At 39.7% G+C, this 17,475-nt stretch overlaps 1 protein-coding gene across 1 annotated transcript in view; it reads left to right on the top strand.

Annotated features, from left to right (window-relative positions):
• The window catches only part of LOC132362764 (ELKS/Rab6-interacting/CAST family member 1-like), a 173,825-nt gene that overhangs the window by 30,535 nt on the left and 125,815 nt on the right, over positions 1–17,475 (top strand). The window contains 2 exon segments of the mRNA XM_059917738.1: positions 8,885–8,959; positions 14,168–14,329. Of these exon segments, the coding sequence (XP_059773721.1) occupies positions 8,885–8,959; positions 14,168–14,329 (237 nt within the window).

Here is a 17,475-nt window from a genome sequence, read left to right as displayed (position 1 = left end):
TTAGAAAACAAACTAAAACCCCAAACCAGTTTTGCTTATGAGTTTAGGTATAGAAGTTATAAATAAGATATTGGCAGATAAAATCAGCATTATGATAAAAGGATAATATTCTGACCAAAAGGAGTTTCTTCTAGGAATCCAGAATGGCTCAATATGTCATTCACAGTTATAATTTGTAGTGGGGGAAAGGAAAAGATAACCTCGTAGTGTTTGATAGCTATCTCAAAGACATTAGATAAAATGTTAGACACTTTGAAAACTAAACCAAATGAACTAAAAATAAGAATGGAATGATACCTTTATAGCATGATTTAAATAAAACAATTCAGTAAATGTGTATTATAAACATATTTTAAACTAGTAGCCAGAATTGCGCTTACTCTGACATATACTAAGACGCATCCATTAAAGTTAGGGAGAGGCAAAGATACTGTTCATCAGTATTTACATTATTCTGGAAGTGTTAGGCAGTGCTGTTAGATAAGGAAAATGGAATAAATAATATCAGTAACGGTAATGGAAAGGATAGGGCTAAATTTTCATTACAATGTAGATGGGAACATTAATATAAAGATGCTGCTTTCCCCCAACTCTGTGAATTTAGTGTAATCCCAATAGGAATATTCTTGACACGTGCCCAAATGATGTTGCAGTTTCTTTGCAAGAAGAACAGTGCGGGAACACTTGTTTAAGCAGCTCATGATATATGTGTTTCAAACCCAGTGATATTAAAATCTGTGGTACTGGCACAGTAATAGATAGCTAGATTGATGAGACAGAATAGAACCCAGAAATAATATAGTTTTAAGCATATGATACATGTTTGGGAATAATCGCCATCTATTTGGAAAACAGTACATAGTTACATCAAATTAAGTTCTAGATGAAATAAAGAGCTACTTGTTAAAAAATAACAACACTAGAAGAGAATGTAAGAGAAAGGTTTTAATACAATCTTGAGACAGGAAAGAATCTTTTATTGCCATAGCAAGAGGCTTAAACCATTAAATTTGTGTATGTTACAAAATACAGGTAACAGAAGCTAAAATGGTAATTTGGAGTAAAGCTTTGTAACATGTGGCTTGACTGTTTTGTTTCCAGAGTGACAAGGTGCTAGAGGCACTCGGCACAGCCTTTCTTTGCTCATTACTCAACAAACATCCATTGAGCTTCTAGAATGTATGTGACCCTGGGATACACGCTGGGTATACATTTTTCATGTCAGAACACATGGTCTGTGCCCTCCTAGAACTTAAAAATCTGGTGAGAGACAATAAACATAATTATGAGAAGAAATAAATTAGTTGAGTCTAATTATGTTGGGAGAGGGGATAAACAGGGTAAGTAAGCATCTTTGAGGAGGTGCCCTTTAAGGGAGATCTGAAGAAAGTTGAAAGAGTCTTGCTGAGCATTTGGGTAAAATCATTTCATGAAGAAGGTTAACAGTTTCAAAGGCCGGATGAGAAGTTTTCAGGAGACAGCAAGGAGACTAGAGGACAAAAGCATATTGTCTAAGGGGAAAACAGGCATGAGATGAGAGGTTGAAGAGGTAGCCAGGGCCAGAGTCATTCATTGCATTCATCAGATATTTATTGGACACTAACCCATGTGCAGAGCACAAGGAAATATAGTAGCAGTGAACAAAACAAAAATCCATGCCCTCTAGGAGACAAAGCACTTGGCTTCAGGATCCCTGCAGGTAATGCAACAATTTTATTCAAAGTGCAAGAGAAAACTGCACCAATGTTTAATCAAGGGAGTGACCTAGTTTAGCTTTTAAAATCTACTCTGGCTGTGTTGAGAATAAATGGGGGAGGGAGAATTATGAGTGAACAAGGAAGTCTAATAAAGAACTTAACAACTCTAGGTTGGGTGAGTGGTGACTTGAAATGGCTATTGTGCATTATATCACTAGTGTGTGAAGAAAGGCAGAAAGAATTGAGAGCTGGCAACACTGGGATATCCATAGGTTTTCTTATTATTGGATTATTGTCCATCTTTTTAAAAAGCGGGTTTTCATCAGTTCCAAGACTCATAGTTTTCCCCATCTCAACAGTATGAAATTGAGTTAATAAGTCTTATCCTTGATGGCATCTTAAAATCTCTGTCAGCAAGGCCACAGTCCTGCTTGATTTGTTTGCCTGTGTACTCACAAACAGTTAACAGCTGCTCATTTTAGTCAATGTTGTGAGTATTGTTGCTATTTCTCATGTTAACTTTAGCTGTTGTTCAGTATGTCTTCAGTAATATTATGCTGTGAACCAGCATTGAAACAGTTATTGGTATGGAGAAAGTTATAAAACAGTTCAAAATGATATATGATTAAACTTTATGGTTAAATAAGTAAAAAAGGGTCTTGCAATCAGTATAAAATAAAAATTCTGAATGATAGAAGCTTGGGTCATGGTTTATTTGGAGGCATTTCCTTCTTTTCTTTCCAGCACATTAAACAGTGGTTTACCTTACGATCAGTGGCATCTTAGATTTGATGAAATACAGTAACATTAAAATGGCATTCATATCCAGGAACATTTGTGATTAGTTTTCCATTTTGTTTATGAACATGATTCTGGAGATAGCAGGTAAATAATTCCCCCAAATAAAAGCCAAAGAAGAAAAACAAAAATTAAATTAAGCATTGTATTTTCTGTTTGTACTGAAATTACATTGTTACGTGACTTATTGTTAGATTTTGTATTGTTTACTGGAGTGCCTTTCCTTTGATGGATAGAAGCGTGAAGACATCTATTGGACACATACTGAACTAGAGTCAAGACGTGGTTAGTGCCTGGGGCCAGGCATATGGAGTTTTAACAGGCTTTACAGGTGATTCCGTGATACACCAAAGTTTGGTTCTCAGTCTGTTGGCAGAACATACCTGAATTAGCTATGGAATTTTTGGATCGGCTATCCATATGCATACCAAGCATTGTCTATAGGCTGAATAAATATTTCAGTTCTATACGTGCTCCTGTTTTTTTGAAATGTAGATCCTATTGTGATGAATAAAATACTAATTTGTTGGGAATTCCCTGGCGGTCCAGTCGTTAGGATTCCGCGCTTCCACTGCAGGGGCCATGGGTTCGATTCCTGGTCGGGGAACTAAGATCCGCATGATGCACGACATGGCCAAAAAAAAAAAAAAAAAAAAAAAATTAAAATACTAATTTGTTTTAAAACATTTACACGTATGTTAATTTTGGTCTGTATAATATTTTAGTCAACAAACCTTGTTTAGTGCAACTGCTCTTATGTTAAGATTTGCAGCAGTGTTTGAGGTTTAAAAGCCCTACTCTTAATCTACAGATTCAATGCAATCCCTATCAAACTACCACTGGCATTTTTCACAGAACTAGAACAAAAAATTTCACAATTTGTATGGAAACACAAAAGACCCCGAATAGCCAAAGCAATCTTGAGAACGGAAAACAGAGCTGGAGGAATCAGGCTCCCTGACTTCAGACAATACTACAAAGCTACAGTAATCAAGACAGTATGGTACTGGCACAAAAACAGAGATATAGATCAATGGAACAGGATAGAAAGCCCAGAGATAAACCCACGCACATATGGATATGGTCACCTTATCTTTGATAAAGGAGGCAAGAATATACAGTGGAGAAAAGACAGCCTCTTCAGTAAGTGGTGCTGGGAAAACTGGACAGGTACATGTAAAGGAATGAAATTAGAACACTGCCTAACACCATACACAAAAATAAACTCAAAATGGAGTAAAGACCTAAATATAAGGCCAGACACTATCAAACTCTTAGAGGAAAACATAGGCAGAACACTCTGTAACATAAATCACAGCAAGATCCTTTTTGACCCAGCTCCTAGAGAAATGGAAATAAAAAGAAAAATAAACAAATGGGACCTAATGAAACTTAAAAGCTTTTGCACAGCAAAGGAAACCATAAACAAGATGAGACGACAACCCTCAGAATGGGAGAAAATATTTGCAAATGAAGCAACTGACAAAGGATTAAACTCCAAAATTTACAAGCAGCTCATGCAGCTCAATATCAAAAAAACAAACAACCCAATCCAAAAATGGGCAGAAGACCTAAGTAGACATTTCTCCAAAGAAGATATACAGATTGCCAGCAGACACATGAAAGAATGCTCAACATCATTAATCATTAGAGAAATGCAAATCAAAACTACAATGAGATATCATCTCACACCAGTCAGAATGGCCATCATCAAAAAATCTACAAACGATAAATGCTGGAGAGGGTGTGGAGAAAAGGGAACCCTCTTGCACTGTTGGTGGGAATGTAAATTGATACAGCCACTATGGAGCACAGTATGGAGGTTCCTTAAAAAACTAAAAATAGAACTACCATACAACCCAGCAATCCCACTACTGGGCATATACCCTGAGGAAACCATAATTCAAAAAGAGTCATGTACCAAAATGTTCATTGCAGCTCTATTTACAATAGCCAGGACATGGAAGCAACCTAAGTGTCCATCAACAGATGAATGGCTAAAGAAGATGTGGCACATATATACAGTGGAATATTACTCAGCCATAAAAAGAAATGAAATTGAGTTATTTGTAGTGAGGTGGATGGACCTAGAGTCTGTCATACAGAGTGAAGTAAGTCATAAAGAGAAAAACAAATACCGTATGCTAACATATATATGGAATCTAAGGAAAAAAAAAAAAAGGTCATGAAGAACCTAGGGGCAAGACGTGAATAAAGACACAGACCTACTAGAGAATGGACTTGAGGATATGGGGAGGCGGAAGGGTAAGCTGTGACAAAGTGAGAGAGTGGCATGGACATATATACACTACCAAACGTAAAATAGATAGCTAGTGGGAAGCAGCCGCATAGCACAGGGAGATCAGCTTGGTGCTTTGTGACCACCTAGAGAGGTGGGATAGGGAGGGTGGGAGGGAGGGAGACGCAAGAGGGAAGAGATATGGGAACATATGTATATATATAACTGATTCACTTTGTTATAAAGCAGAAACTAACACACCATTATAAAGCAATTATACTCCAATAAAGTTGTTAAAAAAAAAGTGTCAGATATGGGGATATATGTATATGTATAGCTGATTCACTTTGTTATAAAGCAGAAACTAACACACCATTGTAAAGCAATTATACTCCAATAAAGATGTTTAAAAAAAAAAAAGCCCTATTCTTTAACTAGGTTCTAGGCTAGGAATTTTGGCTCTAACATGTCTGAGGAATGCCCATCTGTATCTTTGGCAGTTGTCAGGTAAAAGCAGAGGAGGTTAGGGGGAAAAAAAGAGAAATAAACATATATAGAAAAAACAGAAACTTTGGACAAAGAGTAGGAAGAATTAAAAAAGAAAAAGGGTCCCTAGTTAGTTTTCCCTTTCCTAGTGATTTTGGCAAGTGTGAACAGTTGCATCGCATAACTTACTGATTCAGGTTATCCTTCCTCATCTTTTTTTTGTTGTTGTGTCATTTGTACCTCATTTCCATTTTGACAGGAAGATATGTTTTCTCAGAAGCATGCTGTTACTTGAGATGGTAAAGGGTCAAAGTGCAGTGCTGTCTGACAATGGCAGAGTTGAGGTACAGGAGGAGTAGTGAGGGTTTCTTCTTCATTTCTCCGTGTGGAGTACAGTAAGCCCAGAACTTGTGTGGAGGATTGAAATCTGCTGAAGGGACGTCTAGCCTTGAACCAAGGGTGCTGGAGGCTAAAACCTGAAACTTGAAAGAAAGAAATTTCAGACATAAGTACTACTTTTCAGTCACAAATGCTCCTTTCTCTCAGTTGTGTAAGTAAATGTTGACTTACTTTTAAAAAGAAACTACTAACAACGGAGAAATTTTGTTCCTAACTTGTTTGTTTTCTTTCTCTAGTCATTATTCTTTATTAAATCAGTGAGAGGAACTGAACACGTTTTCTACCGTGTACCACAGTTGACAGTATAACAAGATCCAGATAATTCTACCTGTATGAATCTCTGGGCTTTCTTTAATTTGTGTAGAGTGAAAATTTTCAGGCTAAAAAGAGCGAAATAAAGCAAGCACTAGCACATTCGACTTCTTACATTTGTCTGAATGGTACATTCTTTTTTATTCGCAGAGTCCTCTCCCTTTATTAACGGTGCAGGAGTCAGAGGCTCGATGTGCTCTCTGGGAAAGGGGAGTTGGTCAGCCCACTGACTGCAGGAGGTGTTCATAATGAGCTTTAATGCGCAGGCCTTTGAATGCAGATCTGTTAGGACTGATAGGTTTTACAAGCTCTTAACAGGAAAGCTTTATGCCTGCGAATGGTTTAAAGTGCACCCTAGTTCCTTAGCAGAGGAGGATTTTTTTTTATTCAAATGGATTTCTTTCCTTATATATCGCTGATATGCTTGCTAGAGTTTAAAATGAAATTGTAATAGTTTCACTGTAAAGCATTTGGAAATTTCCCTAATATCTGTGTGCCCAATTTATCACCTGTTTACAGTGTAGGGAGTAGACTCAGTGTGGACAGACTGGAGGCTGGGGGGTAACTGATGAGTTTGTTGTTTTAATGCAGGTGAGAGGTGATTATGGCCTGAACTAATGTGTTCAGATTTTGTCCTGGATTAATGTGTTCTGCATTTTACTGTCTTAATGAAGTGTTTTATCTTGCAGGGGTTAATTGTGGATTAACTCGATCCTTAACGAGACTTGCTTTTACACTCTGTTGGCTCTAGTCTAGGTAGCCTTCCCTCCAGGGCTAGACTGTCTCTACTCCTAAGACGTGGCCTTTCTGGTGTCTCTGCTCAGTGCCTCTGATGTTCTCTCCACTCTGGCTCTTTGGAGCTTGAATTCTTCCCAGCCCCATGTGCGTTCAGGTAGTTGCTCAACTCATAGCTCTCTGGTAGTTGTTCTTTGACACTGTGGAGTCTTTCCCTGTACATGCAGGCTTAGTATTTGGTCAAAGACTCCAGGGGACCCCTGTCAGATCAGACACTGCTGCTTTTCTGGCTAGCTTCTTCCTCTGTGTCATTCTGCTCTGCACATTTCTCCTGTCTTTGGGACTCTTACCCACTGATCTGTCTTCTGAGCTCTGCGGGACTGCTGTTTTCTGTTTGGTCTTCCTCTCCCTGCATCACGTGTTGGATAGCAAGTCCGGACCATAACCTTGTTAGTTTCTCTTCTCTCAAGGATCATACTCCTGTGCTGCTTGTTTTCCAGCGTCTGAAAACAGTTGCTTTATGCATTTTTGTCTAACTTTAACATAGTTTATGACAGGAGGGCTAGTCTTCTGTCTGTTATGATCAGATTGTTTTGACCTTGTAGAGGGTGAGAAGTAAATAGGAAACTCGTTGAAGGATTGAAAACAGACTATTGCCGTGATTTGTTGATGCTTTATCTAGAGTACACCATTGCTTTCTTTAAAATGGACAGAGGAAATGAAAGGAAACTTAACTCGAGGCTGTTGTAGTAATCTAGGCTGAAACTAGACTGGAACTGGAGTGAAATGATAAATTCAAGAAGTCTTTTGAAGCTGGAACAATTAGGACCTGCTCTAGAAGGTGGTAGGAAGTGAAGATGTGGGAGGAATGAAGGGAGACACTGTGCTGTTTGGCTTGAACCACCGGGAGGGTAATGCCATTTAAGGAGATGGGCAAGACTCATCAGTCTTCAGAGGAGGGGCTAGGTTAAAGAGGAGAAAATCACGAGTTTTGTTTTGGATGAAATAAGTTTGAGTGACCTAGGAAACATCTATATACATGTCAAATGGGCAGAGCAGAGGGCAGGGCTAGAATTTCACCAGCACTGTTCAGATGGAAAATATCCATCTGTATTCTCTGCCATCGCTAGGGGCTGTACCAGGGTACTCTGGAAGTACTGGCTGACTCAGAGACATTCTCAGAATCTGACAAGAAAATAGCCTGAGGAGGTCTGGTAACTTCAGGGTGATCCTTGAAGACCCTAACTGTGATATTCTGCCATCTCCTTCCTTCCTTTCTGATCCTGAACGCACTGACATTTGGATTGAAAAAAATAGCTATGTTTTTCTGCCATTTGCTACCTGTAGACTGTTTAGGAAACTTGTTCAGCAGTCTTACCTTCTTTTTTTATCTGATTGTAGCCCCTCTGGAGAGAGATTTCCATCGTAGGTAGCCCGGTGGTTGTTGCTCTGGGGGAGGATGCTATGCAAAGGAGGTTGTCAACACAAATGCTTTCAGTTGTTTTGTGCAGTGCGGACTGTGGCTACTTTGATTCCTCCTTTTTCTTTTTTTTTAAATAAATTTATTTCTTTTTGGCTGTGTTGGGTCTTCGTTGCAGTGCGCGGGCTTCTCATTGCGGTGGCCTTTCTTGTTGCGGAGCACGGGCTCTAGGCGCGCAGGCTTCAGTAATTGTGGCTCATGGGCTCTAGAGCGCAGGCTCACTAGTTGTGGTGCACGGGCTTAGTTGCTCTGCGGCATGTGGGGTCTTCCTGGACCAGGGCTCGAACCCATGTCCCCTGCATCGGCAGGCGGATTCCTCACCACTGCGCCACCAGGGAAGTCCTGATTTCTCCTTTTAAAAAGGGACTCTTTCTAATCCCCTTTTTGGATTGTTTGGAGTTCTGATAATATGTCTTGGAGTCCTGTGGAAGAGTGACACACAACGTGGGGATGTGCCAGAGCTTCACCTCTTGTGGCGGCTGGGGTCTGTGTGACTTACCGTGTATAACCAGGTGTGCAGAGACGGGGACCCTCCTGTACCCCTTAGCCTGAATGCAGTCTGTGTGCTCCCTGGTCCACAGGGAAAGGTCAGGAAGACAGAAAGTGGATCAGAGTCTTACAAGGCCGGGGTAGTCATCTTTGCATGTAACTACTACTCCCTCGCCTCTCCACTCCCCTCTTGAAAAAATGAGAGTGAAAAGGAGGGCACTTACTCTCTTTTTTGCTTCTCTTGTATAGGAGATGCATCGGAGATTTGAGAATGCCCCCGATTCTGCCAAAACTAAAGCTCTGCAAACTGTTATCGAAATGAAGGTAAGTGAGAACTTCCTAAGGAATCTTATGTGTCATTTCACATTTTAATGTGTGAGTTTAAGAAAGTGGTATGTAATAATAGTTCACTCATTTTGTAGACTGAGAAGAAATAGTAAGACTTAATGAAAATGACACATTAAAAGAACTTCAGTTTCGTTTCCTCTTGTCCAGCATTTCTTGGAGTCAGCTGTTCTCAAACCTTTTGATATCAGGGCCCCTTATTCTCTTAAAATGACTCATTTCATTTGTTTTTAAGAAAATGTCCGCCAAATACCAAGTTTGTGTGTCAGTTCTTCTCTCGAGTTAAGAATAGGGTTCCGTGAAAAAAGTACCTGATTGGGCTTGCAGCTCACAGAGCACCCAGTGCTGTCCTGGGAGCAGCGTCACACCCAGGTGCAGCAGCCGGGCCTGGCCCCTTCCTGTGTCGTCACACAGCATGGTACAGAGATACATACTCAAGGGCTGAGCATATGAAAAGTCACCAGGGACATTCCTAAGTGAGCCAGTGTTTTAAAAATGTTCTTTCTTAGTTTTCTTTTTTGTCTGAGAGTGCTGACACTGAAGACTACACTGACGGCTAGCACGGTTTGGCGCTGTTGTCCAGAGGCACGAGCGCTTTTGCCTGTCCTTTATACCTTTAGTGCACGTGTTAACACAGTGGAAAAGGCACATAAAGTCATAGTATTATTATGAAAATAGTTTTGACTTCTCAAAAGGGCTAGGAGGCACCCCCAGGCTTTCACGGACTATACTTTGAAAACTTCTGCTTTAAGTTACTGAGTAGTTGGAAATCTTTAGGCTGAACGTTATGGTGATTGGTGACTAAGCGCTTGCCTTCTGTGTTAAATTGCCTGGATTCAAAACCTGGCTTTATTTAACCAGTTGTATGACATAGAACAAGTAACCTAACCTCTCCATACCTTAATTTCTTTATTAATAAATGGTGATAACAATAGTACCTATCCCATGGGTTCTTTTGTGGTTTAAATTAGTTAAAACAAGTAAAACACTTTAAAACAGGACCTGGCACATAGTAAACATTCAGTCAGTGTTAGCTGCTATGCTATTATTATTTTTATTAACAACATATTCCTTCTTGCAAGAGCTAGAAGACTCTTACAGATAGGGACCCCTCCCTCTCCCCCTCCTGCCCTCTCTGTCTCTTTTTTTAACTTCTTTGTATCCCCTAAAAAATTTGACACGGTGTTTTGCATCATGTGCCTTCATTTAATATTTGTTGATGTGGCAAGAGTCTTTAGTTTTTGGTATATAAATAGTTTTATGTAAATAGATGCTTCTCAAGTACAGTTATCAGAATGGTTCTCTTAATTTAGAAGATTTCCTCTTAAAACTTTGTCTTTATTGTTGTATACATCTTTATTCTCACTGGGGAAAGGGTTTACCAAACAAATACCAAATTAGTGGATTCTGGGTTCTTTATAGTTAGACAATTCATAGTCTTGAACATAATCTTGTAAACAGCCTCTAGAAAGGTGTAATTACATATTCACATTTCCCACAAGTTTATTGGTACATGTTATTTCCTGATCCCTGTTGGAACCTAAAAACACACGAGTGTACCTGTGTTCACAGAATTATTTTGCTTGCCTTTTGATGGCACAGGGAAGTGTACTGGTTTTAACTGGCAATAGATCTATTTTAAGTTGTGTTAGCCTCCAGCCATTCTGCTAAGAAGCAAGAGACTGAGATTCTGGTGGCCCAGTGGGGTCAGGTGGATGTTATGTTGAAATTGCAGATGCAATAGCTGAGATGCTGAGAGTGTGGCATGAGCTTGAGAGGATCATGAAGACCTAGACTGGTCTTTGGGGGAAATGGGAAAGGAGGTGATGGTGGACAATAAAAGAGCCCAGCTGTCTTCAAGGTGACGTAATATTCTTTTCTCTCTCCTCCTCCTCTCCCTCCTCCTTTCTCCCACTTTCTTCCCTCTGCTTCCTTCTCCCTTCTCTAACTTCTTCTTTTCCCTTTAGCAGTGGAGGAGCAGGGAGGAATTACTGGACTGCTGTAGGGTTAGAGTTTTGCTGGGTAGATATGGCAGAATGACTGGGATGCAAGTGAATTGAGGGTGGAGGTGAAGGAGTAGTTGGGATGATGAGTCCAGGAATGTAGCCTGGATAGGAAGGAAGAGAATTCAGAATGGATGGACAGGTTGGGAGAAAATGTAGAAGTTAGGGAGGTGGAGGACTCTGTGAGGTACAAGAGCAGCAGTTAATGTGAGTGACGGTGTGTCAGGCCTGGGAGGAGAGGCCTGGGTGATGTGGTCTTGTAAACTGGATAGCTAAAATGGACTGGAGGATGAGGGCGTTGGCATTACGGATGTCAAGGAATTTGGACATTGAAATCCTAGGATTATGGCAAGAGTGGCATTTGAAGGAGAGATCTATTGTCAGCCGGGTGCTGAAGACTTCTTCAGCGGGCGGGAGTGACGGGGAAGCCCCTAGATGGCAGCCGTGCGGAGGGAGAGTGAAGAGGAGTGTGAGCTTTAAATGGGAGCAGCATGGAGGAACCTGGAGGATGCCCACACTTCTCCCTGCCACTCTGTGATGCTGGTGGATTAGTGAACTTCAGTGGAGAGCGTTGGGGGAAATTATATCCTTCGGGAAAGCCTGGGTTTACTTAGAGCAGGGAGACAACTTTTGAAAAAAAGTTGAGCATTTGGGAAATTTAACAAGGAGAAGAGGATTTCAGTGGACTCAGTGGGGTTGGTTGATTAATGATGGGAGACCCAGGGCTGGGGAAGTATAGAGTAGTAAGATGATAAAGAATTTATTTATTTAGTTATTATACGTTCTAGGAGTAAGAAACCTCCTTGAAAAGGGCTGTCCTCAAATAAACCCAGCCTGAGTACTGGTCGGTGCTACAACTAGTCCAACATATCAGGCGTTAATTTTCTGGCCTCATCCCAGAAAGTAGCCTGGCAGGTTCTTTTTCTGCCTCATGGCTTTCAGAGCTGCAGTTATGGTCCCTTTTTAGGTGCAGATTTTATGGTGCATGATTTGCTAGTGAGTGTCTGATTTGGTCAAGAGCTGCCTCTCTGTCTGTGTTGGGATTTTCAGATAGTGCATTTGAAGCCGTTTATTTGTTTATTCTTCATGGGCCGGGATAGCTTTAAACGAGTAAATCAAAATCCTGGTTTAGGTTTAGAGTGTCTCTGATTGTGTTAATTTAATATGTTTAATTTTGAACCAAATGTAAGTTTCATTTGAATAGATTTGTAAAAAAATTTTCGTTGTGTTATTTTTAAAGGTAATGCAATGCAAGTCAGAGGAGTACAGCCCTCACCTCTCCCGCGAACCTAAAAATAGCTAGCTGTAAGTGTCTCATGATAAATCCTTTAACTCTTATCGGCATACTCTCAGATAACAAAGAAAGTCAGTCAAGACAGGCTTGAGGTAAAGTGAAAAGAGGAAGTCAGTCTCAAAATTTCTTCCTAAAGGAATGGTTTCTCTAAAATTCCAAATAAAATAAAGCTATACTGAATTTATGCTCTTCAAGGTCTTTACTTCTTAGGTGAATAAGCATATGCAACTATAGATGTAAAAGTATCTATTCTTTGTAGGAGTTTTTCTGTAATTGATGACATCTAAAGTAATCTGGGGATAAACTGGATACTGTGACAGACAAAACCAAGAAAATGAGTATAGACGGATGTTGTACTAGGAGGTGATATTCGTGGTGATGCTGATTTACAAGGACAGTGACGTTTCTTTTTAGAAATCATTATGAGATATTTGCAATGCATGGTGAAGTATAGCGAATAAGTAAGATTACTAATGCAGTAAGTAGCCTCCTCTTATCTGCAGGGGATAGGTTCCACGACCCTCAGTGGATGCCTGAAACCACAGATGGTACCAAAGCCTATATATACTATGTTTTTTCCTATACATACCTATGATTAATTTTATAAATTAGGCACAGTGTGTAAGGGATTAACAACAGTAATTAATAGTAAAATAGAACAGTTATAACAGTATGCTGTAATGGAAGTTATGTGAATAGGTCTCATTCTCTCTCTCTCTCTCAGTATCTTACTGCACAAATCTAATGCCTTCTTCATCTAAACTAAGCACTTGTCATGCACTGTAGCCGTAACTTTTGCAGTTTGAGGTGGCACGAATTTCTTTTTCCTTCATCCCAATTTCACTGCTGGAAGATTCGTTCTGACTGTAGATCTTAGCAACCTCAGCATATGATTTTTTCTCTTAGTGAGAACTTCCACCTCTTCACTTAAAAGAAGCACCTTACGGCTTCTCTTTGTCAAATCTGAATTGCCAGCATACTACTCTTGTGCTTTGGGGACGGTATTAAATAAAATACTGTCACGTAAAAATGGTCACTTGAACACAAGCACTGTGATGCCAGGACTGTCCATCTGATAACCGAGGTGGCTGCCGTGAGTGCCTAACGGGCGCGGGTACACTGGACAAAGGGATGATTCACGTTCCGGTGGGACAGAATGGGATGGTGTGAGAGTTCATCATGTTGATTGGAACAGCGGTGCACAGTTTAAAACTTCTGAATTGTTTTTTTCTGGAATTTTCCATTTGATATTTTCTGACCGCAGTTGACCTCAGGTAACTGAAACCACAGAAAGCAGAACCACGGAAAGTAAAACTGTGGAAAAGGCGGGACCACTGTGTGATAAAGTGTAACTGTTAACGTAATTATTCATCCCTTTGTTTTTCTGCAGTGGGACGTTATCAGATCTTTATTATTGTAGATAAGGGTTATACGCATTATTGTGTAAATCTTTGAAACCTTCTTACTCTTTTCCCCACTCCTTTGGGGGCAGAAATAAGCCTTTTAGGGGGGGTCAAGTAAAACGATAAAATATTATAGCTAGAAAAGGTTTTACTGTTAATATTACAGATGTTTTCACTAGAAGTTTGTTGACCATAAAGTATTTAGAAACTTTAACTAGTTTTCCATTGCTTCTACTTCTTTAGCTAATACTCTCAATTTTAATCAAAAGGGTGCAGAGGAAAGGATAGAGGAAAAATCATACTATAGATCTCAGTCTCAGTCCTCTCCACCATATGGCCATGAAGGATATATTTTAGAAGCAAGGCACCAGTTGCAATATTTCTACATATTTGTTTATCTTTATTAAATTTCACATCTGTAAAGACAGACTTGTGCAACCTCTCTTTTTGCGAATACTTTAATGTCTAAATCTTCCTTTGTCCTCAGGATTCAAAAATTTCCTCTATGGAGCGTGGGCTCTGAGACTTGGAAGAGGAGATTCAGATGCTGAAATCGAACGGGGCTTTGAGTACTGAAGAACGAGAGGAAGAAATGAGGCAAATGGAGGTCTATCGGAGCCATTCTAAATTTATGAAAAACAAGGTCATGGTGTGTGATACCGTGATTTTTAAATGGGGTTTGAAAAATTGATGCATGTTCCTACTTCTTTAGTGATGATGGACCTCACGCTGTTTTATCAGGCTTCAGGGAAGAATACTTGTACCGTAATTCTTTCAGATAGAACTTTCCCAGAATTAAAGTCAGAATTACTGATGTTGTATAGTTATTTCAGATTTCACTTCAAAGAAAATTACTTGTATGAGGCTAAGTGTGTATTATCACAGTTTAACATTTCATGTCTACCAGTACTTCTGAGGCGATTAGTAGGATTACATCCAGATGAGTTTTTCTCACTGTATGAAACATCGCGTTCTCTATGTCTTGTGAACAAATTTAGAAGTCAAATTCAGCCTAAGAGACTGAATCCACCTCCCCTTTTTTCCTGAAATGGCTTAAATAAAATCGTGTTTTCCCTTCAAACACAGTTCCCTAAAGGAAAGCCCTCTGCGCTCTCCCTTGGAGAAGACCCATGTGTATCAGGTTTATTGTTTCCCACGTGCACTTGGGGTGTATGTACAGTAGGATAGGCATCGCTGAGACATATCAGTCTGTATTATAACCTCAGTCACAGTATTCCTTCTTTAGAGCCAAAGGCATTTATTTTGATCCTATGAACTATTTTAGGCAAATTGGAGGACTTAGTTTATTACAGTTATCAGTTTATCAGGTCTGTGGTGTTTTAAAGATCATAATTTCAATTATAAAATATTAGCTAGAAAATAAGTGTTCCTCCCCCTCCCCCTGCCCCCCATATCCCAATTGTGTTAGTTCCCTAATTTCTCAGAAGTGAACACTGTTCCTTTAATGATACAGTTTCTGGCTTCTTTCTGTGATACCCATACCTGCATATAAGTCAGTAGAATATTCCTCTGTTATTTTAAGAATCTGTTATCAATGACTACGGCCAATTTCATGTAACTTTTAGAACTTAAAAATTCACATATCCAACTTTCTGTTAGTTTTGATTTATCATTCTAACTTGAGAACAAAATAAAATATCATCTCTGCTTCCCATTTGCTGATTAGCACATTTCAGTCCATTACCCTGTGAAAATAGTGAGCCCATCTAGGGTCCTTTGAAGAGGAAATTAGGGGAACAGATTTGATTGTGTTATATGAGTTATTGTTATTTCCAGTTACTGCTCTGGCTCAAAAGCAGATAATAAGAAGACCTAAGTTGACACATGAGTGAAAAAGAATAACAATGTCGTGACAGGTAGAGCAACTGAAGGAGGAGCTAAATTCGAAAGAGGCTCAAGGGGAGGAGCTGAAAAAGAGAGCGGCTGGTCTTCAGGCAGAGGTCTTTGCCGAAAGATTTACCCTTTGCGTGCAGTGATCCCACAGTGGGACCCTGCTGCTCTGGCTCTGGGTGCTCACACTTTCACTCTGTGGTCGGCAGCTTTGCCTGGGACTAGCACTGACCAGCCTGCTCTGCTCTTTAACTGACTCCTGTTCACCGGTTTGACCCACGTGCCATCCTGTGTGCAGCGAGCCCTCATGTGCTCTGGAAGCCCTGTCCCTGGTTTTTTATTGTTGCTTTGTCACTGTGTGGATGGTGCTTCAAAGCTGTTTTTTCTCGACTCCTTTCCTGTTAACCAGAAACTTGTTGATTTATGTGAATGGTCTCTTTCTCTTCTTAGGTACAAAGAATGTGCAGATGTTCTAGGTCCATCACCCAGGGTTTATGTGAGTCTGATTTCTTGAGTGAAGTGCTTTACCTTCATATGTAGACATCATCTTTAAGTCCCCGATAGGTGATTTTGCAACAAATTTTACTTTCTTTGGAACAGATGTATAGAAGTGATTAGCTTGTTTAGTTATCTGGTCAGTTAGAAGTAGCGTGAAACTTAAAGTCTCTAAATCTATTCAGTAGCTCAATCATCTGTCTAGAGAACTTGAAATTCCATTTCAAACTGTGATAAAATGATTATAATAAAATAGCTGTCACTTGAGTACTTACTATAAGCATTTTATAACCTACTAAGGTAGGTATATTCTCAACCCAATTTATGGATAAGGAAGCTGAGGTAACACAGTGGTGCTCAGGAAGCACAGTTAGTAAGAGGCAGAGTTTGATTTTTACACAAGCCATTTGGTTCCAGAACCTGTGCTGGTAAGCTCTGCACTCCACTGCCCTATACTAGGCTGTGCACGCATTTGTCTCACAAGTGTCAGGAAAAAAACTGCTTCTGAAAATTACGGTAGGATAAGACTGGAATGCAGCATTAAAAGAAAGAAAAAAAAAACCACTTGTGCTAATTTAGTGTGTTTGCTATTTATGGACCACTTTATAGTATAGATAGAAAAGTGAGATATTTTGTCTAAAAGGGTCCAGTTTGGTTTGTTGTAACCATGTATTGTCTAGAGGAGAAGTTGATCTATAACTTTTTTTTCCTCAGCTAGTATTATTAATTTCTTTTTGTGTCGAACAACAGGCTAAACATTCTCTACATTTTTTTGGTTTAATCTGTACGCAGTACAGTGGCACTGGTTTGCTTTCTCCATCTTACTGATTAGGAAACCAAGGCTTAGAGAGGTAGTTACCCAAGAAGACACACTCGTTCGTTCTCACATGGGATTGACTGCAAAAGCCTTATGCTCCTAACTTTTAAGGAAAATTTGTGCTTCTAAACTCTTCTATTTAGGATATTTTCTTCTTTTTCTCAGTCTTTATGGTCAGTATAGCATTCTTTGAGGATTATTTAGTAATGCAGATGATGAGGAAACTGAGATTTTATATTTATTTTTGATCACATGGTCTAGAGGTAGCTGGAAATTTGAGTAATCTTTAAGCCATAGTTCTTTAGCTGATGAGGTGAGAACATTTTGAACGTTTCTCCTGACTATTCATTCATACCACCAGTGCGTTTTTAGTGCATTCTGTTTGTTAGGGGTGGGATGTTGGTAAAGAGATGTCATGAAAGATGCTACACCATTACAGTATGTGGCAGCTCCTGGGTACGTATCTGTGTTACAGGATGGAAGTAGCTGCTGTTTACAGCTATCTTCCACTGATGTCCTTAGCAGCTGCGAGTATTTTGCATACAGTGAGCACACAGAAATGTTTGTTGAATGAATGAATATTCTATTTGTAAGTAGAGATTTCATGCATATGAGAAAAATGCTTGTCTTCC

The sequence above is a fragment of the Balaenoptera ricei genome, chromosome 3, assembly GCF_028023285.1.
Source record: "Balaenoptera ricei isolate mBalRic1 chromosome 3, mBalRic1.hap2, whole genome shotgun sequence".
Classification (NCBI taxonomy): domain Eukaryota; kingdom Metazoa; phylum Chordata; class Mammalia; order Artiodactyla; family Balaenopteridae; genus Balaenoptera; species Balaenoptera ricei.
This window is presented reverse-complemented; position numbering and strand designations above follow the sequence as displayed.